General features: G+C 44.1%; 1 protein-coding gene across 3 annotated transcripts in view; it reads right to left on the reverse strand.

Annotated features, from left to right (window-relative positions):
- The window catches only part of Dnase1l3 (deoxyribonuclease 1 like 3), a 33790-nt gene that overhangs the window by 2937 nt on the left and 9786 nt on the right, over positions 1-21067 (reverse strand). For all 3 annotated transcript variants that reach the window (XM_063257367.1, XM_063257366.1, XM_003480080.3), the window contains exons 4-9: positions 16049-16137; positions 11131-11220; positions 10391-10494; positions 6867-6979; positions 3588-3745; positions 321-417 (exon numbers count right to left, since the gene is read on the reverse strand). In XM_063257367.1, coding sequence (XP_063113437.1) covers positions 321-417; positions 3588-3745; positions 6867-6979; positions 10391-10494; positions 11131-11220; positions 16049-16137 — 651 coding nt within the window. The remainder of the gene's footprint in view (positions 1-320; positions 418-3587; positions 3746-6866; positions 6980-10390; positions 10495-11130; positions 11221-16048; positions 16138-21067) is intronic.

Consider the following 21067-nt stretch of genomic DNA (forward strand, 5'->3'; position numbering starts at 1 on the left):
ATATTTTGGTAAGGGCTAGGTGCAGTGGTATATGCTTATAATCCTAGCACTTTGGAGGTTCAGGCAGGAGAATCATGAATTTGAAGCCAGAACAAAGCAAGTTCAAGGGTAGCCTAGACTACATAACGAGACCCTGTCTTTAAAAAAAAAGTAAGAAAAAGGAAAGGAAAGAAATTTTGGCAGGATCTCAAAATGCAGAGACATAGTTAATGGTTATTGACTCAAGGTTCAGTGTCTGGTGTGGGGTCTTCCATGTTGACCTCAAAAGGTGACAGCAGCTCACCTTAGGGGGGCCCAGAAAGACAAGATGGCAGCCTTACCTGCTCTTCAGACAACTGATAAGCTTTCTGGAAGTCAAAGACACCATTTGAGTTGGGAACTACAGAGTTGACAATCTCTTGTCCTCGAAGCACAATCCTAGAGTAAGGAGAGGAAAGACAGTTGTGTTAATCCACACCATTGACTTCCCAAAATCAAACCAAGGCCTGTGTTTGATATCTGGAAATGACTGACAGCCTGGCTCTTTCATATGGGTTCCAAGTCCTTGTCTGATTCCAGCTGGCAACCAAGGGGACAGTTCCTACAATTGCAAAGGAGAATACAGGCTGCTGTGACCCTGTGGGGACAGGGCAGTTTCACCGTATGGTGAAGGAGGAGGGAGAGCAGATGTCAGACAGCACACAGACGCTGTCCCATACCGTAATGACATACACACTGACAACATTGCTACACTTCTGATGCTTTCTCAGGTCCCCGGTTAGATTATGGAGAAATTCTCTTATCTTTAGTAGCTCTCTAATCTTTCATTTTGATAAAGACAGAGCAAGCACCCTGCAGGCAAGAAAAATAATGAAGAACTCGGTAGTTTTCACTGGGCTTCTTTTTAATTTCTTTATGACAAGTGATGCCATTTATTTGATTTTTGAGACAGAGTCTTTCTATGTTCCAGCCTGGCCTGAAACTTGTGCTCTTTTTGCCTTGGCCTCCCAGAATACTCGGATTACAAGTGTGTACCACCATGCCTGGCTATAATGCTGTTTTCTTATCATAGTGTTATGCTTTAACAATTAATTTACTTCAGTGAAAAATTAGTAGTTTAAAAAAATAGGAAAAAAAATCACAGTACAGATGCTTGGTAGTAGTGACACCACTGCAATATGACAGCCAGATGAGTTTTGGAAATGGACTCTAACGTAGCTCAGGAGACAAGGAGGTAGGGTTCACTTGGTGGATGCCTGTCTGAGACAAGCAAAGTTGGGCACACTGCCTTTCTTTTTTTTTTAATTTAAAGAAAGAATAAACAAAACTGAAAAAGGGTAGAAATAATACATAATTTCAAAGAAAAAATAAACGGTAAGAAATCACTAGTTGATAATTACATATTGTCCTTTTACAAATAGTTGTTCAAGTCACAAAAGTAAAGCATACAAAGTGGACATTCAAAAGCGAGACTGCAAACAGTTCTGTTCAACTATCCAACAAAAGCTTAGTAATATGGTTATCGATCCTATACACTTAACATCCTGCCTTTCTATGCCTCTGTCCTGAGTTTTTCTAATTCTGAGTTTGTTACTGCCACCACATGGCTTGTTCTTTGTCACTGCTGTTTTGTTTTGCAGTGCTGAGGGTTGAGCCGAAGGCCTCAAGCATACTGACCAACCACATACTGCTCAGCCACACCACGGCCTGGGGCTCTTTTTTGTTCAGCCCATAATGTAAGCTCTTCTTCACATCAATTTGGAGACTTGTGAAAGCCATTTTTGAGACTGAGAAAGCAAAAAGCAATATATTTAAGGCTCCTTGGTTTCTGACTTCTCCAGCCTGGGCATGGGTCTCTTCCTGGCTACATTTTCCCAGGCCAGGTTAGGGCCTGAGGTCTTCTGGGTCCACGAGCACTCAGCATATGGGGATGCTCAATAAATATTTGGACTAGAATTACAATCATCTTGCCTAGGTCCATTTTTAAAATATCATTGGTACATCCCAATAATTATATATATTGTTGTGGAATGCAGAAAATTTAGAGCATTAAAATAAGAAGCTAGTCTTTAAAAAATCCTATGTAATGTCATCATCCTTTGGCATCTAACAGTTACAGAACCAGGGAATGCATTCTTAACCTGTTCTGTCATGGGCATCTCTCCTTGTGATTAGCTGTTCTTCACATCATTCTTTTCCTTTGTTTGCAGGGGGAACAAGGTGGCTGGAGAAGGGACTGAACTTGTCCAAGACGAAAGTGCCAGGACCAAATGGTGTCTCTCATGAGACTGGAGGCCTTTGGTGTGAGAGTGAAGGGGGCCTCCTGTAACTTCCTACCCTGGGCTTCCACTTTCAAGACTTAGAGCAGTGACATCTGCAAAGGAAACTCCAGCTCTGAAAGTCCCAAGAGGAACAAAGGAGGCCAGAGGATGGAAATGAAAGCCAGACCTCCAGGGCAAGCAGGGAGGAGGCCAGCTGTTCTGCAGCCACAGCAGGCTGAGCTGGGAGCCGTGGCCACCCAGGGGCTGGGCTCCCACGGCTGCTCTGCCTGTGGTCTCTGTGCTGCTGACTCCCACCACTTCCTTCCTGATTGAAGGAGCAAAAGTGAAAGTGTTTGGAAACCCCACAGTGAGACTTGAAAAGCACAAGGGAATGCTATTATTTAAATGTATCATTAAATTTAGGAATGGTTAGCAGAAGCTTTGAAAGTGTAAATAACCTTGCATTAACTGCTCTCATTTTTATGGTTGTACCTAGAGGAAATAATAAATATTTGCCAAAAATACACAGGGGATGTTCCTTTCAACAGTGTTTATAACAGCAAACCTGTGATAGTAAGCAATGGGGACTGGGTAAATAAGCAACGGTACATCATTTTGAGAGAAGAGATAATGGTCCACGAATGTATTGAGCCCTTGCCAAACATTCAGTGTGCTAGCTGCTTTCTATATGGCAGTTTATGTAGCATATATAGTGAAAGGTTTTTGCCTCAGTAGAAATTACAGCGGTGGTCTAATGAGGTGGAAGGCGAAAGCGGGAATGCCTACCACTTCCTGCTTCTTCCCCAGCTTCTGTTTGCACGCAAAGAGAATTCCAATCGACTGCTCCTGCATCAGCAAAGCCCGCCCTACGCCCTACCCCAGTTGGAAACTATATGTACATCCCATGCCCCGTGTTTCTGGCAGAGAAGGCCAGGCCACTGGCGGTCATGGAGTTCTCTCCACATCCTTGGAATAAAGGCTATTTTTACTTTATATTCTCCCTTTCATCGCCGGAAAACTCTTTCATATATTACTTCATTTAACCCTCATCATATCTCCAAGGCAGGTTGTTGTACAGTCTCCAGTTTAAAGCAAGGAGCGAATATGTCTTATAACAGACATAGTATGTGGCAGAGCCAGGATCTGACTCTAGGCCGTTTGACATCAGTGCTGGCCACTGCTAAGCTCTGGTGTCCAGGGCTCCCACCTTGGGTTATGCAGCTCTACACTGTGAGGTCCCTGATGCAGATGCCTTGAAAGGCAGTTGGTGCTGTCCTTTGAGGTGGCCTCAGCTTCGCCCCCCTGGAGGTTCCGTGTGGCCAGCAGCCCTAAAGAGGTGGTGCCTACCTGTCATAGGCACAGCTGGTGCTCTTTTTGACCGTGGTGTCCTCATCATCTGCAATCAGCCATACAAACTTGGGGTCAGTCCTCAAGCGAATGTTCTTCCAGGCCTTCTTGGGGACATAGCTGCAGCCAGCGTTGAAGTCACCCATGAAAATGAAATTCTGAAAGACATGTTTTGGGACTGTCACTGGGAGATACTTGTGTATACAGCTTTCTCTCAGGACTTCAGCCATGACTCCACCTCCCATGCCCAGGAAGTAAAGGGGCCTTTTATTATTGAATGGTACTCCTCTCTTGAATTCATGTGTTAGGGTCCTACCTCCAGTACTGTATTATATTGTAGAATATAACTGTATTTGAAGATAGGGTCCTTCAGGAGGAAATTAAGGTAAAGTGACCTCAGGTGGGTGAGCTCTAACCCAATAGGACAGGTGTCCTTATCAAAACAGGAGGGGCTGGAGATGAGCTCAGTGGTAGAACACACACCAGTGCAAGGTCCCAGGTTCCACCCCCAGCACCACAGGATAAAAGAGAAAAGGGAGATTAGGACACAGAGTGGCACAAAAAGAAGGTGATGTGAGGCTATCATAAGAGAATGTCCGTCTAGTTGGGTGTGGAGGTGTACTCTTCTAGTCCTGGCCCTCAGGAGGCTGAGGCAGGAGGGTGGTGAGTTCAACACAATCATGAAAGGGCCATGATTTGTGTTGCTTGCTGCTGGCCAGCTCTGATTTGAATGTGTTTTGCTCCTGTCAGCTTGAACCACCAGTGGTCCATGCATGACAGTCCCTTTGGGCAGCATGGGACAGTCCAATAGGGAGGTATAAGCTAGGGTGAGACAGTCATACATGTACTACCAGTGATTCAAGCTGGCAGAAACATGTTAGGGCCAGCCTGGGCTACACAGAAAGACACCCAGATCCTGTCTCCAAAGAGAGAGAGAGAGAGAGAGAGAGAGAGAGAGAGAGAGAGAGAGAGAGAGGAAAAGAGGAGGGAAGGAAGAAAGGGAGAAGGAGAGAAAGAGGGAGGGACAGAGGGAGAGAGACAGGAGGTGAAGAGGAGGAGGAGAAAAGAAGATGAGAAATAAGAAGAGGAAGGAGCAGAAAAAGAGGAGGATGATGCAAAGGGGAGGAAGACGAATGGGCAAAGGAGGAGAGGAGAGAAGGGAGAGGAGAGAGGAGGATTTTCTGACAATCTACAGCCAATGAGAGACCCATAAGGCACCAAGCCTACTCACACACTTCGAGGTTGGACTTCCAGCCCACAAACCTGTGAGAAAAGCCTTTGCACCCTTTAATCCACCTAGGCTTTGCCACTTTGGCATGGCAGCCCTAGCAGACTGACAGAAGGTCTGTCTGCATTTTATTCTTAATTTTAGAAGAGGCCAGTTTACAACCAACTCCAAGCTTTGAAGGCTGTCAGGTGACTACAAATAAAGTTTTTTATTTGTTTGTTTGGTTTTTTGGTCTGTTTTTGCACTAGAGATTAAAACCAGGGCCTTCACATAGAGCTATATCCCCATCTCTTTTTAAAGTTTCATTTTGAGGCAGGGTCTCATTAAGTTGCTAAATCCCCAGGCTGGGCCTGCACTCTCAATCTTCTTGCTTCAGCCTCACTGAGTACTGGTGAGCCCCAGCACGCCTGGCCTGGAATTTTTCATAGTCAGCCTGGTGAAAAGTGTGTTCTTAATACAAAAGAGGGTGTTCGCTCCAACTGCTCTGTTCTGTTCTTAGTCACCACGTCCCTATAATTCAGTGTGCAGGAGGAGGTGGGAATATAAGAATCGAGCCAAGATATCCCTCACATCTTTTGTCTCTGCCTCAAACTACTGCGAGTATAAACATATGGATGAATCAACACCTTTGTTTCCAACAAGGAAAAATGTATTTGGGTGGTGTACGGGCAGCACTGGCAGTCTCTCTCCCTCTCCTATTGTTCTGAGATTGAAAGCTTAGGGTTATGGGAATCTTGTCCCTAGGAAGTGGGAGAAGCTCTCGTGGGAGGGGCCGCAAGGGAAACTGTCCATCCCCACCCAGGTCACCAACAGAAACTGGTTATCTTGGAAGTATTTTTCCCTGGAGAGCTCCTGGAACAGAATTTTAACATTCCCCCACAGCAGAGGAAATGTTCGATTTCCTTGTTTATGCTATTGCTTGGGGTGGTTGCTGGCTTCAGAATGTTCTTCAAGAATATGTCATCTTGGCCTCAGTGATCACAGCTTCCGCAGAGACTGATAAGTATGGTGGAGGCCAGGATGTCTCCCCTGAGTGACCATCCAGCTTCTACTAATGCATGCTCAGTATACTGAGCTTCCACCAAGTGCCAGGTCCCGCATTGATACTGTTGATAGTTTAAACCTGATCTTACAATAGTCCCAGAAGGTAGAAAGCAAGATTAACCATTAACCATTAACCATTTACCATTAACCATTAACTGTTAACCACTAATTGTGGGTTTCCTCTTCTAGGCCACACAACTGGGGGTTCAAGTAGTGAAGTCAAGAGTGAAACCCAAGTCTGCTGTCACCCCTAAAGGTATTTCACCCCAAGAATTTCTCCTCTGTTCACCCTTGGATCACTGATACCTGCTTAGGGACTAATGCCCAAAAGAAGCTCAGTATATTCTAGAATGAATGAATGATTTCATAAGTTTTAGAATGAATGAACAAGTCTTTCTCTTTTCCCAACTCTGGCCAACTATACTCACCCTTCACTCATTTTGTACATTGAACAGCAGAACCGAGGAGGAGGGGGAGGGGTATGCCAGGAGGCACATTTCAAAAGAAAAAGAGAGGAATTTGGAAAAACAGCCCGGTGGAGCTCTTCTGCATTTGCTGAGTGCTCTCACAACCTCATGGCCACAGCAGGAGAACCCTGTCTTCCATATGAGGAAGTAAGGCAGGCTGCAGCGATGGCAGACATCGCTGCTCTTCTTTATCAGCTAGTTTGAGAGCCTTTAATTTGCCTCTTGTCCTCACTCTGCCTTGTTTTTCCCAGCTGCAAAGTGGGCCTGATGGAAGCAGTTACCTCATGGGATTAGCAGGGGGCTGAAATACACTTGTCATGTCAAGCGTCCGGGCACCAGCCAGTCACTCCATAGATATTGGCATCCATCACAGTGGCGTAGGGTAGGAGTCCTGAGATGGCCACACAGATGGCCCCAGGCAGCTAGCAAGAGGGCTGTCAAGGCTGACAGGCCCAGATAAGGCTGTGGAGTGGTGGGCATGCATGTCCTGCTCAAAGGCCAGTTTTTGCCTCTGCTCAGTGACAAGCACAGAGGACTCACCGCCACCTTCCATTGGCGCTGCACATCCGTGTAGACATCTGCCAGCTCATCAATCTCTTTTACAGAGGTCTCTGGAGTGGTGTGTAGGGGTACGATCACGAAGTCCTTGACAGCTGAGGAAGAGGAAGGCAGCGGAGGTCACACACTCCCTGACAAGTTCCCATAAGTACTTCATGAAGAAAGTTCTCCTTTCTACCTTTCTAGAAGGTATGAGCCATGTCCTGCAAGCCACCGTTCCAACTGTGGCAAAGATTTTAGAGATCTTAGGATCACTGGGCAGCTTATTTTTATTTTATAATTTTTGGTGTTTTGAGATGGAGCAGTTCAGGCTGGCCTTGAACTCACTGTGCAACCCAGGCTGGCTCCAAACTTCTGGTAGTCCTGCTCCAGCCTCCCTAGTGCTGGGATTGTAGGTGTGTGTCACTAGGCCCGATTGGGCTACTTATTTTCAGTACATTAAAGACTTTCTCTTACGTGCCCTTCACAGCCAAGAAACAGCTGGTAGGCGATATTTCTTGCTAGTGTTGGGAGTGTGTTCTATTTTCTCACTTTCTATCTTTGCAAAACTGTATTTTCTTCTGGTTTATTTTTCTTATTTTTTTAATTGACAAGATTATACAGGTTTACAGTTACATTTTAAAAATAAATCTTTTTTGGTTTTTGTACTAACAGGGAATAGTTTTTTAAAATTTATTTAAAGGAGAAAAAAACAAACCAGTATAAGGGAAGAAGTAATACAGAATTTCATAAAAAAACCAGTAAGAAATCACTAGTTAGTAGATTACATATTGTCATCTTAGAAATAATTGTTCAGAATTAAAGCATACAAAGTAGACATTCAAACAGTGAGACTGCAAACAGTTGTGTTCAATGATCCAACAAAAACTTAGTAATATGATCCTCTATCTTAACACACCTAAACACACTTGCAGTTGTATCCTTTAGAGCACTTTCTTTTTTTTCAAGAAAAAATTTCTTTTTCTAATTAAAAAAATGCTGGAGCCAGGCATGGTGGCGCCTGAATATGATTTTGGCTCTTAGGAGCCTGAGGCAAGAGGACTGTAAATTCATGCCAAGCCTGGGCAACTTAGTGACTTAGTAATATCCTGTCTCAAAAACTAAACAGAAAAGGAGTTAGTACAAAGGTGCTGGATTCAATTCTCAGTAAGGTGAGGCAGGCGTTGTTTGCGATTTGCCAGTTTATACTCCTCTTGTAATCAAGGAAAAAGCCCCAAAAGATCTTTAAGAATAAGACAGCTTTTGTGGGTAGTCTGAACACCTTCCTTTGGGGATGGGCTGGAGTGTGGCCACTGGGCCAGCCCCTGCAGCTGCAGCTTCTCTGTTAAGAGCTTTCTGCCTTTTCCTTAGCAGCCCTCACTCTGTCTGGGCAGAAGCTGTGAGGGGTCCTTGCTCAAGTCGCACAGTGGGAGCAGGGACTGATTTGTCTGCCGTCAGGGCCCAGGCTCTACCCTAGTTGCCTTCCAGCTCACCTCCTTCTGTCTCAGCCTCATTCTGCAGCTCTGTCCACTCTCCTCACATGCTCTCACTCCCCAAATCTTTGTGCTGTTTCCCTGCATCCCCTTCCCAGCCCTCTGTAAGACAGCTTCCTTAGATCACAGCCTCATGCCACCCCCAAAGGGCCATCCCTGGTCGCCCCACCCAAAATGAACCCCAGGATCCATTGTTCAGAGCACATCAGGGTACTTTCCGCATGCTCCAAAGTCACCCCCTTCACTTCCCTACGTGGTCCCCTGGACCTTGTGCTCAAGTGACCCCTGCCCCCCCTTGGCTCCAGAACCTAGTGTAGTGTTGCATATTGCATGGGGCTCGAATGTGTGTTCTTTCTGTCTCAGCATCCCAGAGTGCTGGGATTCTTTATATATTCTTGACATGAGCCCTTTGTTAGTATAAATTGCATGTGCCTTTTCCCACTTGTTTTCACTTCCTTATTAGTGTCTTTTAATGAAAGATTGTGCCTGGGTCAATGCACATTATAGGTACTCAAAAGTTTGTTGACTGAACACATGGATAAATGGATGAATAAAAAGCTAATTTAATTTCAGGTTGAGGGGACATAGGAGGTTTCCTGACACAGAAGGGAACACTCCAAATGAACAATACTATCCCAGGGAAGGGGTTAGATAGTGAAGGAAAGTGCAACAGCTCAAGACAAACAGGTTTGCTTAGAAATTCATCAAGGTTAGTGGGGTGAGGGTGGTGTCGGAGGACTCTTCTAGGCCAGAATAATGTGAAGCGTGTACATGTGCATGGCAAAGAGGACTACCACTTGTGTTCTCCGAAGGGCTCATCTTGCCCTCAGCAGCTCCCGCTCTGACTTCTCTAACAGTGCTCCTCGCCCTGAGCTCATTAACTGTGGGCAGAATTTTATCATTCAGGAAGCTTACGCTGGTACAGTGGTACTTGGACTCATGAGCTGAATTCTTTCCAGGCTCTGGTTGAAAACAGAACTGGGAGAGCATGAAGTCAAATTTCCCCATAGCGTCAGCACTGAACCTAATAATCGAATTTGATTTAGTTTCCATCCAATGCAGTTTGTGATCAGAATCATGGAAAGAATCAAATTCATGAACCAAGGTGCCACTGTGCAGAAGCCATACGCTTATAACCTTGCACACACTCAGGTGTTTGGTACTGGGGACTGAACTAGGTTCTTATGCATGGTAGGCTTGTGCCCTACCACTGAACTCCGCACCCAGTCCAGCATGTATCTATCTGGTCATCATTTGTCTCCTTTACTGTAGTATAACTTCACAAGAGTAGGAATCTTATCTGCCTTCTCTGGTGCCCTCAACAGTGTCTGGCAAGTAGTAGGCACTGAGCAAAATAGTCTTTGGTCCTGCAAACCACATTTACTTTTCAACCTTCCCTTGAGTGTGTGTGGTGGTTGGGACGGCACCTTAGGTCACAATCCTGGCTCATCCACTTGATTAGCAGGTGACCTGGACAAGTGACTACACTATGTTGAACCTTGGTTTCCTCAAATGTAAAGTGTCTCTACCTTGCTGTCTTTGCAAGGGCTACAAGGTGCAGCACTTAATGAGGGATTAGCATAGGGCTGGAGCTCAGGGTGCAGCTGGCTTGGGTTTCTTCCTCATCTCTGCCACATCTGTAGAGGAGACTGCTAGTGTCAACTGCAGGGACAGCGAGACTCTTGCTGCTCATCACTTGAATCTTTTAAAAATTAAGGAGCTGGACAGGAACCAAGGACTTGCAGTAAGTTACTTTCATGAGCTAACTGGTCCAAACAGAATGGAGTTGTTCCTGGCCTCAGAAGATGGAACTGGTAGGGCGGTTGCACGTCAGGAGACTCTGAAAAGTAGGCCTGATGCTGCCCATGGCCCTGTCCCCTTTCAAGGATTAAGAGCACCACATGGTCCTTGGAGGTCAGCACCTCCTTGAAGATGCTGCCTGAGCCCTGGGATGCTGTTTGAGAGTGCTTACAGCTGCTACCTATTTATGGACCTGTAGGGAGGGCATGCAAAAGAGGGGCTGGTGGGTCTCACCAGTGTGGGGTGACTGGAACCAGACCACGTAGGGCTCCCTGGAAAACACGTCTGCGTCTTCATCATGGAAGAGGTAGTTGTCCTTTACTGTCACCAGCTTTTCCCTAGAAGAGAAAAAAGGAAGTGCTTTTTACTTCTTTGAAGAGCTAGGGTAGGTTCTCATGGCTCTGTTAGCCTCCACAGCAAGAGGAAAGATATTTTGCTGAGATCAAGACTGAGTCAGCTCTCCGGGACCGGAGCATCTCAGTGGTACTGCTTACTTGAGGCCCTACACATGACTGTGCAGACTTACTTGTAAATCACTAGGAGGAAGACAAGATTAGTCAGTTGTGCAGGACAGCGCAGGACCAGGACCTGACCATGAAGAGTAAAGAACCCCTGAGCTTGGCACCTACCCACCTCGCCAAGCAGCTAGGTGTTAGGAAGCTGTTCACATTTTCAAGTCTCAAGATTTAATACTTTGCACCAGCTCCAGTTTTGACAGCAATTATTTTGATTGATACTGAGAACTAGTTAGAAAGCAAAATCTGGTTTTGAAGCACATAGGTATTTTGATTCAATTCATGGTCATATCTTTAAGTAGACCATGTTTCTTTTTTTTTTTTTTTTTCTTTTTCATTTTTATCAGTACCAGGGATTGAACTCATGACCGCCTGCTTGCAAAGCAGGTGCTTATGCCGCTGAGCTAAACCCCCAGCCCCTAAGGAGACCATGTTTCAAAGAGCATAGATGATACTTACTTGTAGAGAAAGGCATACTGTTCTTTATATGTGTTTCTTCCAAGCCGAGAGCTAATCACATAGTTGTATGTTGTTCCTCTCCTTGAATTTCTAGAAAACATGAAGATTTTGTCTTAAAGAATGAAGATCTTCCTGTCGCATATATCCCCCCTTGCTAATCTGCCTTCCTATTCCCAATGGTATCATGTGGAAGGGAAATAATTCATAACTTTTTTTTTTTTTTGGTACCAGGGATCGAACTCACGCCCGCATGCTTGCAAGGCAGGAACTTATGCTGTTGAGCTAAATCCCTGGCAATTTTTTTTTGTTTTTAAAGACAGAGTCTCATTATGCAGTCCAAACTGGCCTCAAACTCAATGATCCTCCTGCCTCAGGCTTCTAAGTTCTGAAATTACAAGGATGTGCTACTTGCACAACTTTTGAGTTTGACAAGAAACATCTGCCAGATCCTTAAGCCTGCTTAACTACCTTCCTTCTTCCCTCTCTTCCTTCCTTCCCTTCTTCTCCTTCTCCTTTTTCTTCTGCTTCCTCTTCCGATTTCAGTTCTGAGGATTGAATTTAGGTCCTACACACAGAGCTATCTTTTTTATTTTGAGACAAGAAGTCCCTAAATTGCTTAGGCAAGGCATGGATTTGTGATGCTCCTGTCTCAGGCTTTCAGAGTGCTGGGATTACAGATGTGCACCACTATACTTGAGTTTTTTTTCACTGTTGGAAATTGAACCCAGGGCCTCAGATTTGCTAGGCAAGCATTCTACCACTAAGCTACATCCCTAGCCCTTATTTCTTATCCTATAAAGGAAGATAGCATTGTTACCTCCTTTTATAATTTAAGAGGACAAAGGTGGGATTGAACCCAGACCTGAGTCATCCCCAAGCCCACAAGATTTGGCCTGCATCTATGAGTCTGTGGACTATTTAGGCAGAATTGGAAAATCTGTTTGGCCCCTGTTGAACTGTGGTTTCTCCTTTCTCGTGGAGCTGTCCTTGTGCCATTCCTAAGCATTCATGAAAGGCGGGAATGTTCTGGCCTCTGAAACTCCCAGGCACTTTCTCCCAAGTCCTGCGACTATGATTGCAAATCGCTACCTGAAACCTTACCTGCCCCAGGCTATCTTGATTCTGTGTTTGCCAAGTCTGCCAATAATTCCACTCTAGGCACAACCTGACACAGTTTTCACCCTACCTGTCCACAGGAAAATCTAAGGCATGGGTAAATATGTGGCAGAGTTTTGGGGTTATAAGGGTAGGTAGGCTATTTAGGGGCAATTTAGAGTACAGGAATCCCTGGAACTTCAAATACATGCTTTAAGCCAAACCCGGCCCTGGGGAGCCCAAGAGAGGCCAATAGAGTCTATGAAGTTTTCACTGCAGGAAGCTGGCCTTTTCTGATTCTAACCTGCCTTGGTAGTAAGGGAAGCAGGACAGTATCCTCCACTCCAGGCTTTGTGGAGAGTAATGACACTACCTATAGAACCTGATCATCAGGATGCCTGCCAGGGCTGTAGGTATCATTGGTAGCTGTTGCATGTGACACCTGGGCCATCACCTGCCATTGCAATTCTTTCCTTGTAGTAGTCATAGGAATTGGCAGCACTTAGTGATTGTGGCTACACTGCAGGCACTATCCAGATATCTATGTGCATGACTTAATCTAGTTATGGCATCCGAGGAAGACATTAGCCCCATGGTACAGAGGGAAAACGAAGTGTGAAGAGTGCTGTAACTTGCCCAAGGTCACCAGCACAGCCAAGATGTAGATACTCTGAGCTGAACATGGGCTCTTTACACCTAGGCTACACTCTGCATCTCCCTCTTTTTTTTTTTTTAAGGCTAGTCAAGTGAAGCAGTGGGAGTGAAGAAGGAACAAAGAAATCTGTAACTGGTTGTGATCAATTAGTTGTAAACACCACTGCACTCGGACAGCCCCTCTTTTTTTTTTTTTTTAAACTGGGAATTGAACTCAGTACCTTGCACTTACCAGGCAGACATTGTGCCACTGAGTTAAATCCCTGGCTCTGCATTTCCATCTTTCAGAGATCAGATCTGGGAACAAGACTGGCTGAAGTTAACAGCCTAAGCTCCGCCAAGCCCAGGGGAGGGTGGGTCAAGCCCAAGAGGCCCTCTGTGTGCAGGGGCGATGCCTGGCTGCCCCTTTCCAGCTTTGTGAGTCCAAACTGACCTTACATTGCTAAGAAACAGCGTGACGTTCCTGACTGCCAAAGCCAGCCAGGATGTCACTATTTGTTAAATCCAGGTGGTGGATACATGTCTGTTGGTTAGAATATCTCTGTGATTTTAAGTATGTTTGATTGGGTATTTCATAAGAAAAACTGCAATTGTAAATTCTCATTGGAAAGTACAGAAAAAAATAGAAAAATTATTCAAATTCTTAGTAAATTTGTATATTAATGTAGTCACTGACAACAATGTGCATTATGTTCCTTGACTCTTACATTTTTTAAAACATAATTAAGTGAACATCATACACATTGTGTATTCTATTTGTTGCTTGATCTTACAGTTATGTTAAAAAAATCCTAATATTGGAGGTTTTAACGATGTAACAATTTGCTCTTCCCCTCAGTTGGTGGAAGCCATGCTGGGCTTGAGAGGAATAACAAGAAGCCAATTCTCTCTTCCCATGAGCCAACCAGCGTGTGGCCTGGGAGACAAGGACACACACACATGCACTTGTGCATGCACACAAGCACACATCTGTAAGCAACCTGCTGATTTGGAGGACAGGCTGAGTTGATAGCAACTGAGGTACAAAAACAACTTAATGCTTGTATTGTTTGATCGACTTTGCAGGCCTAAGGCCAGTAGTCTGAGCATCTATTAAGAGGATAACAATATGCAATCCAGCAACTATGGGGGATTTCCTTCTGTCTTGTTTTTGAAATACAATATTGTTCTTACTGCTTAGTTTTCTTCAATTTTATTGTTTTGTTTTATTCAATGTCTTGTTTTGATTGGTTTTATTCTGTTCTGTGTTGTTTGATTTAATATGTCTGATGGTATGGGCAGCAATTTGAAGATAATAAGAGGCATTATGGTAGCCATTGTTGATTTCCTGTTTTCCTGTTTTGAAGTCCTGTATCACCTTCACTGTTTTGTTTTGATTGGCTTTATTCGGTTTTAAGTTGTTCGGTTTGATTCTCTTTAAAATAAAAAAATAAGACATATCAGATTAGGGGTGTAGCTTAGTGATAGAGCACTTGCTTAACATGCATGAGACTCTGGGCTTGATAACCAGCACCACAAAAAAATAAGTAAATAGTAAGCAAAGATAAATCAGAAAAACGAGGTTTGAACTTAGGCTTATGATTAAAAAGGCCACCATGCTAAACTATTAAACCATAGTCCCTGATCTCAAAATAAGAAATAAATAAGTAAATACAATAAATTAAGGCATATCAGAATCACCAGAGAAGTTTCTTTAAAATTCTAATTCTCACTCAGTTTGCTGGAGCAAGGAAGGAGGCCTGCAAGTTCTACCTTAGCCTGGGAAACTTAGCAAGACCCTGTCTCAAAATAAAAACAGAGCTAGGGATGTAGCTCAGGAAGAAGGCCTGGGGTCAATACCTAAAATCACAGAAATGAAACAAACAAACCTCGGGTTCCCTCTCGTCGATATTCTCATTCAGCGGGGAAGAGAGCAATCTGCATGTGGTTGTAGCTTACTCTGGGGTGATCCTGAGTTGAGGGAGATGAGAAGTATCCCCCAAAGCCCAGTGCTGAAGGCTTGTATCACTAGGCCCCTGGGGGCGGGGCCTGGGGAGCGGGAGTCAGTCAGGGGATTGGCTTTGAAGGGCGTATTGTCACCTGCTCCCTTCTCCTTGCTTTCTCTTTGTTTCTCAGAAACCTTGAGGCGCTGCTGATGCCGCGACCAGAATATTCTGACTCAGCACAGGCCCAAAGCAGCATGGTTTACTAACCATGGACTAGAGCCTGCAAAACTGTAAACCGGGATAACCCTGCTCTCCTTATAAGGTGTTGCTCTTTTGGGTTTGGGTCTTTTGTTGCAGTGATGAGAAGCTGACTAACACAGTGGATCCACTGATTATTCAGAAGGAATGTAAGCTACAACAATCATCCAATGTCATCTAAAACAATGTCATCTAAAACATTACTTTTATTGATTTTTAAGTTATAGAATTAACATGGGATGATTGTAAAATATTCAAATCATGTAGAACTATGAAAATGAAAAGCAAAGGGCTAGGGATACAGCTCAGCAGTACAGTGCCTGCCTGGCAAATGTGAGGTCCTGAGTTCAATTCCTGGTGTCCCCCACCCCATAAATAAATAAAAATAAGAAGCAAATGTGCCCCACTCCATCACTGACTTGCTCCCCACCTACTCTTCATCCACACCACAAAAATAACCATTATTACCAGGTTGGGTCTATCTTGTCAGTCTTTCATTTGTGCTCACTCAAACACAAATACACTCAAATTTGTGTAAAAGATTACATATCGAGCTGCTCTATTTACAGCTAAATATTCTAGTATAGAAAAATGGCCATAATATACTGAAAATAGCACGTTCACAATTGTAACTTATTCTGTAGCAGACATGCTTTTTAACAGCTGAATAATATTCCAGCCCATGAGCACACATCATAATTTTATTGGCTTTTCTTCTATTGTTGACATTCATTCTTTTCTTTATGACAGATTTTCAGCTCAGCTGCTTTCATTTCTTAATTCTTCACTTGGTTCCCCTATTTTTACTTAATCATATTAAAACCAGATAGCTCAAAATTCAAAGGACTGTGGCTAAGGAGGGTGGAGCCTGGCCAGCACTGGCTGTGTGACATGGTGGTCAGTATACTCTGCTGGCTGTCCCCCTGGTTTCAGTTCCTTGCTCTTGCCTTCAGGCTTTCAGAGGGTCCAACCCGACCCCACTTTACCCGTTCAGCTTCTCCATCAGCATGGGGCAGATCCTGTTGTGGCTGTCCTTGATTTCCATCAGCAGCATGAGGTCGCAGCGTTTGATGATCTGCAGAGAGAATCCCAAGGTTTGAGGCCGTTTAGGAGAACTCTTACAGCCTTCAGCTGGTCCTTCCTGTGCGTTGTGTATTACAATGGTACTGCATTTAGCTCCCTCAGTGAAATGAAAGTCTCCTGAACGTACCTGCTTTTAGTACGTTCCTGTTATGGTTGTGTTCCAGCTGGTGTCTCACTGTGTTGCACAGGTTGGCATTAAACTTCTGAGTTCAAGCAGTTCTCCTGTCTCAGCCCCTGGAGTAGTTTGGACTGCAGGCATGTGCCACCACGCTCAGCCATCGATTAACTAATTAATTAATTAATTAATTCCATTTTAAAGATGGGGTGACCAAGGTTCAGGGAAAGTAAAGAAAATTACAATATCAGCCAGCTATCAAGTGGCTGAGGCAGATTTTGAACCTAAGCAATCGAAATCCAGATCCCATAATCATGATGCCCTGCACATCCTATGTCTTAGCTTTGCTTTATTAACTACAATCATGGCCACAATTATTTATTAAGTCATTAGTAAGTAAAAGCCCCAGGCTGGATATTGCAGAAATGAAATGGTACAAGTATAATAATAATTATAAAAGCTAATATTTATTGTCAACCTAATCTGAGCTTCACAACAACCCTACTTCATGACTCTAATTATAAGCCTATTAAACCTAGGTGAAAATCAAGCTCAGAATGGTCAAGTGGCTGCTGAAAGTCACACAGCAAAGATGAATCAGAAAAACGAAGTTTTCTTTTTTTTTGTCTTTTTCCTTTTTATCGGTACCAGGGATTGAACTCATGACTGCCTGCTTGCAAGGCAGGCACTTATGCTGCTGAGCTAAATCCCCAGCCCCCAGAAAAGCCAAGTTTGAACTCAGGCTTATGACTAAAAAGGCCACCATGCTTAACTGTTAAACCACAGTCTCTGCTCTCAAAAACACATACTCCAGCAAGCAAGATACATAAAAAACCACTACCATGAGGAGCAAATGAAATTCATGCTAAATAAAAGTCACAGGCCCTGGAAGAGTGGGGAAATAATTAATTGCTTCTTCCCAGAGGCTCAGGGAAGGCTCCCAAGAGGAGGGTACATTTGCAGTCTCGAAAGATTAGAAGTTCAACATGACAGGAACACAAGAGAGACTCCTTCAGGGTGACCAGGGTGCAAACCAAGCTCATGTAGCTTGGTGACTACTCAGGCCTTTCTGTATGTGGGATCCTAATGACCTGGTACCATAGGATTTGTTGGTCAAGGAGAAAGCATCCCTTCGGTTAAGTTTGTCTTCTCACACGACTACAAGGACACAGAGCAGGAGATTGTGGCACTGCCTCTATCTCCAGAGAATCTGTTGCAGTTCCACCTTCAGAAGGGTGGGGTGGGGAGAGACGCCAGCACTCACTTGTTCAGGTGCACCCCTTAGAGGCTCAGCTGCAAGCAGCTGGCCTAGCTGGAGTTCTGCCCGCAGACTGACTGAGGAGGCAGACTGTGTATCAGGTCTGCTGCCTCCCGCCAGCAGCCTGGAAGCCCGCAGCCTCAGCCATGCAGAGCTCACCAAGGAGCCACCCTTGAAGCTGCCTTGCTGACAAGGTCACTGTTGACCATCAGACCTTCATGGAATGGAATTTAAGATGTCTGCACTCTCCTTCTTTTCCCATCTTGAAGAATGCCTTCCATTTAAGGAAATATCTACCACTCCTCTGCACCTCAATATCCTTATCTTTAAATCGGGGTGGTAACAGCCCATCAGTCACAGGGTTGTTGGGAGGTGAAGCGTGCACAGCTCCAGCCATGCAGGGCCGCAGAGCAGACTGTGGTTATTACTTGTGTGGGCAGGAGAGGGAGATGCACGGAAACACTGAAAACAATCTAGGTAACCCCAAATAGGAAGGTATTCAATTTTGTGTGCTGCAAATCAAGGACAAGGCACTAGATAGGATTAAAAGTCATGTTTTAGAAGAATAGTACCATCATGGGAAGTATTTCTAGTAGAAAAGCATAATACAAAGCTGATGGATAGGGTGGTAACCATGCTATAAAAATAGATACAGATTTACATATTTTGGCATAGAAACATTTTCCTAAGAAAGTTACACAATTCTAACAACTGTTATCGTCAAGCAACAAGATAGTGTTTGTTCCTCCTTACATGTTTTCATATCTTCAAAACAGTCCATAATGGTTTTTAATCTCATAAAAGTATTTTATAATTATAAAGAAATTTATACTTTAAATTTGTATCTTCATACTCAAAACATTGAAGTGTAACTTTTTGAAGTATAATTTTAAAAAAGAAATTGCTTTCAAGGACAAAAGTATGGAATGAGAGATGATCCCAGAATTTTTTTTTTTTTTTTTGGTACTGGGGATTAAATTCAGGACCTTGTGCTTGCCAAGCAGGCACTTGTGCCACTCAGCGAAACCACCAGCCACCAATGCCAGAATTTATTAGGGAGTGACAGGTACGTTTCTAACATGCTTAGTGTAAGTTAAATGAGTTATCATATGTAATGTGCCTACTCCAGGGCTAGCACAATTTGCCTAGCACAGTGAGGACTTCGTGAAAGTCAGCTCTTGTGCTGACTCTGATTGTCAGAGCCTGAACAGCTTCCTATATCCCCTGATTACTCTGAGTCTCACTCAGCTTTAGCAGTCTGAACCCCAAGGAAAAATAGGGTAACAGACATCTACTCTGTAACCCTTTCTGCACTGGTGCATTTAACAGCTTGGTCGGCACCCTGGTCACCCTGAAGGAACAGTCTAGCATGTCCTTGTGACTGCTCCTCCTCAAAGGCCAAGATCCCTTTTTTGGGTGACCCGTGGGTACAGGGCAAATGTAGAGCATATGTTCAGACTCCCTTCCTGAGTAGAAGGTTCAAGCTTCAGATTTCCTGTTTATCAATCTGTTCTCACTTAGCAAGCATTTCTGAACCCCCATTTCCAGCTGTTACTGATTTCTACTTCCTTGATATTTTGGGGAATATTTCCTGTAGACAAGAATCCACTCTGCAATGAGTGATACCCAAGATCTCACTGTTGGAGTTCTCTTGGGGAGGGACCCTATAAATTTGGCCAATTGGTCTCTACCCACCCAATCTACCTATATTTCTGACCATCTGTCCGTCTGCTTACCTATCCAACTATATTTTGTCATAGGCCTGCTGTGTACCAGACCACACACTAGCCTGGATTTACGTATAACTTTAATGCCAGCTTCTGCCTGAAAACCTGGAATGAATTAAAGAAAGGAAGCCAGGAGAGGAAGAGGACCATTCTGGAAACAGCTGAGCAAAATTTGCAAGGTGCAGTGTAAGAAAAAAAGGGAATAATTTTCCTACTCATTTCTTTTAAAAGTACTTTTGTGGTCCAGGGGGTGTAGCTCAGTGGTAGAGAGTATGTTTAGCCTATGCAAGGCCCTGGGTTCAAGCCCTAGTACCACAAAAATGTTATTAGAATTTTCTAATTATAAAAATAATGTTGCTTATGTAGAGAATCTAGAAAATTGAGAAAAGACTATAGAAGCATCACATGACCTATAACCCCATCATTCAGACCTTTTCCCATATGTATTCTATGCTTATTTACAAAACTGGCATCACAGTGCTTAACCGTTTAGTTCTCACTATGGGCTTTGAGTCAAACAGTCTTAGGGTTCATGTCTTGATCCTGTGTGATCACCTGTGTGACCTAGAGAAGATCACATAAGAAACACCTAGATTCCTTATCTACAACCTGAGAAAATAAGAATAATTTTATGACCTCCATGGGATCATTATAGGAATTAAAAGACATAGTGGACATAAATTGCTCAAACTGGTCACTGCACAGAATAGGTGTTCCATAAAGAGTGATGGCATTTATCATATAGTTTAAATCTTGCTTTGCAGAATGTTGCATGTTTCATTGTCATTAAGTATTAAGTTTTAAAACTGAATCTTGACACATTTTTCTTGCCCTCATTTCAGCCTAGAGAACTGGGCGAAACCATATTTTTCTTGGCTCAGCTCCTCAGGAGAATTCTACGAAGATGAGGTCCTGGGTGACTGTTCCAGAGCCCAGCTTAGAAACATGAGAGCACCATGGTGAAAGCCAAATTTCTGACTGTCCACAGGGAGATGAGAGAGTTTAAAGAGCTATGTGTGGTTAGTGTAAATCGCCCCTGTCATGGCTGTCATGGGCTGGGCCGGGGAGAGGGAAGGGATGGTCTGGAAGGGCCTAAGAATGTCTTGGGCAGTGAACAAAACCCTACCCCATGCTTCTAATTAGGGAGCAGCATAGCATGCTAGAGAAGACTCTGAATGTCACAATGTGGGCAAATTATGTCACCTCTCTGGGCTCCCATTGCCTCATCATAAGAGTGGTCATGAGGCTGAACTCTATTAAAGGTCCAGTCCAGAGTAAATGCTCCAGAAATGCTGGGCTGTACATCCTGGGAAGAGGGAGGCAGTGTTTCCCACATTCACCATCGCATCCTCTGTTCCCTGGGGTGCCTGGCACATGACCTCCCTTCAGTGAGTAGCTGCTGGGTAAATAAACTCTGCCTGTAAGGACATAAACTGAAGAACATGGACAGAATGAGACGTGCCCAGGCAGGACTGGGCATCTCGATCCCCATCTACAGCAGGGGAGGGTAAACACAGATGAAGCAGGCAAATTCCATCTTCCTCCAGCCTGCCCTGTGCAAATCAGAATGACCATAATGTGATGTGTCGAGTTGATCTTAAAGTGATAAAGCCAGTCTGGAAGAGTGGAAGAGGCATCTCAGTTTACACAGACAGTCATATGGCTCTTTCTCTTACTAGCTCTGGAAAACTGGAGAAGTCATTATGCCTTCCAAGCCTCAGTTTCCTAGTTATACAGTAGGGAAATCCCACCTTTATCATAACATTAAATAAGAATGCAAGTGCGGTGGCCTGAGCACCTAGTCGGTGCTCAGGAAATGGCC

This window comes from Cavia porcellus, unplaced genomic scaffold (assembly GCF_034190915.1).
Source record: "Cavia porcellus strain 051 isolate PalLab524CR breed Dunkin Hartley unplaced genomic scaffold, mCavPor4.1 scaffold_10, whole genome shotgun sequence".
NCBI classification, from domain to species: domain Eukaryota; kingdom Metazoa; phylum Chordata; class Mammalia; order Rodentia; family Caviidae; genus Cavia; species Cavia porcellus.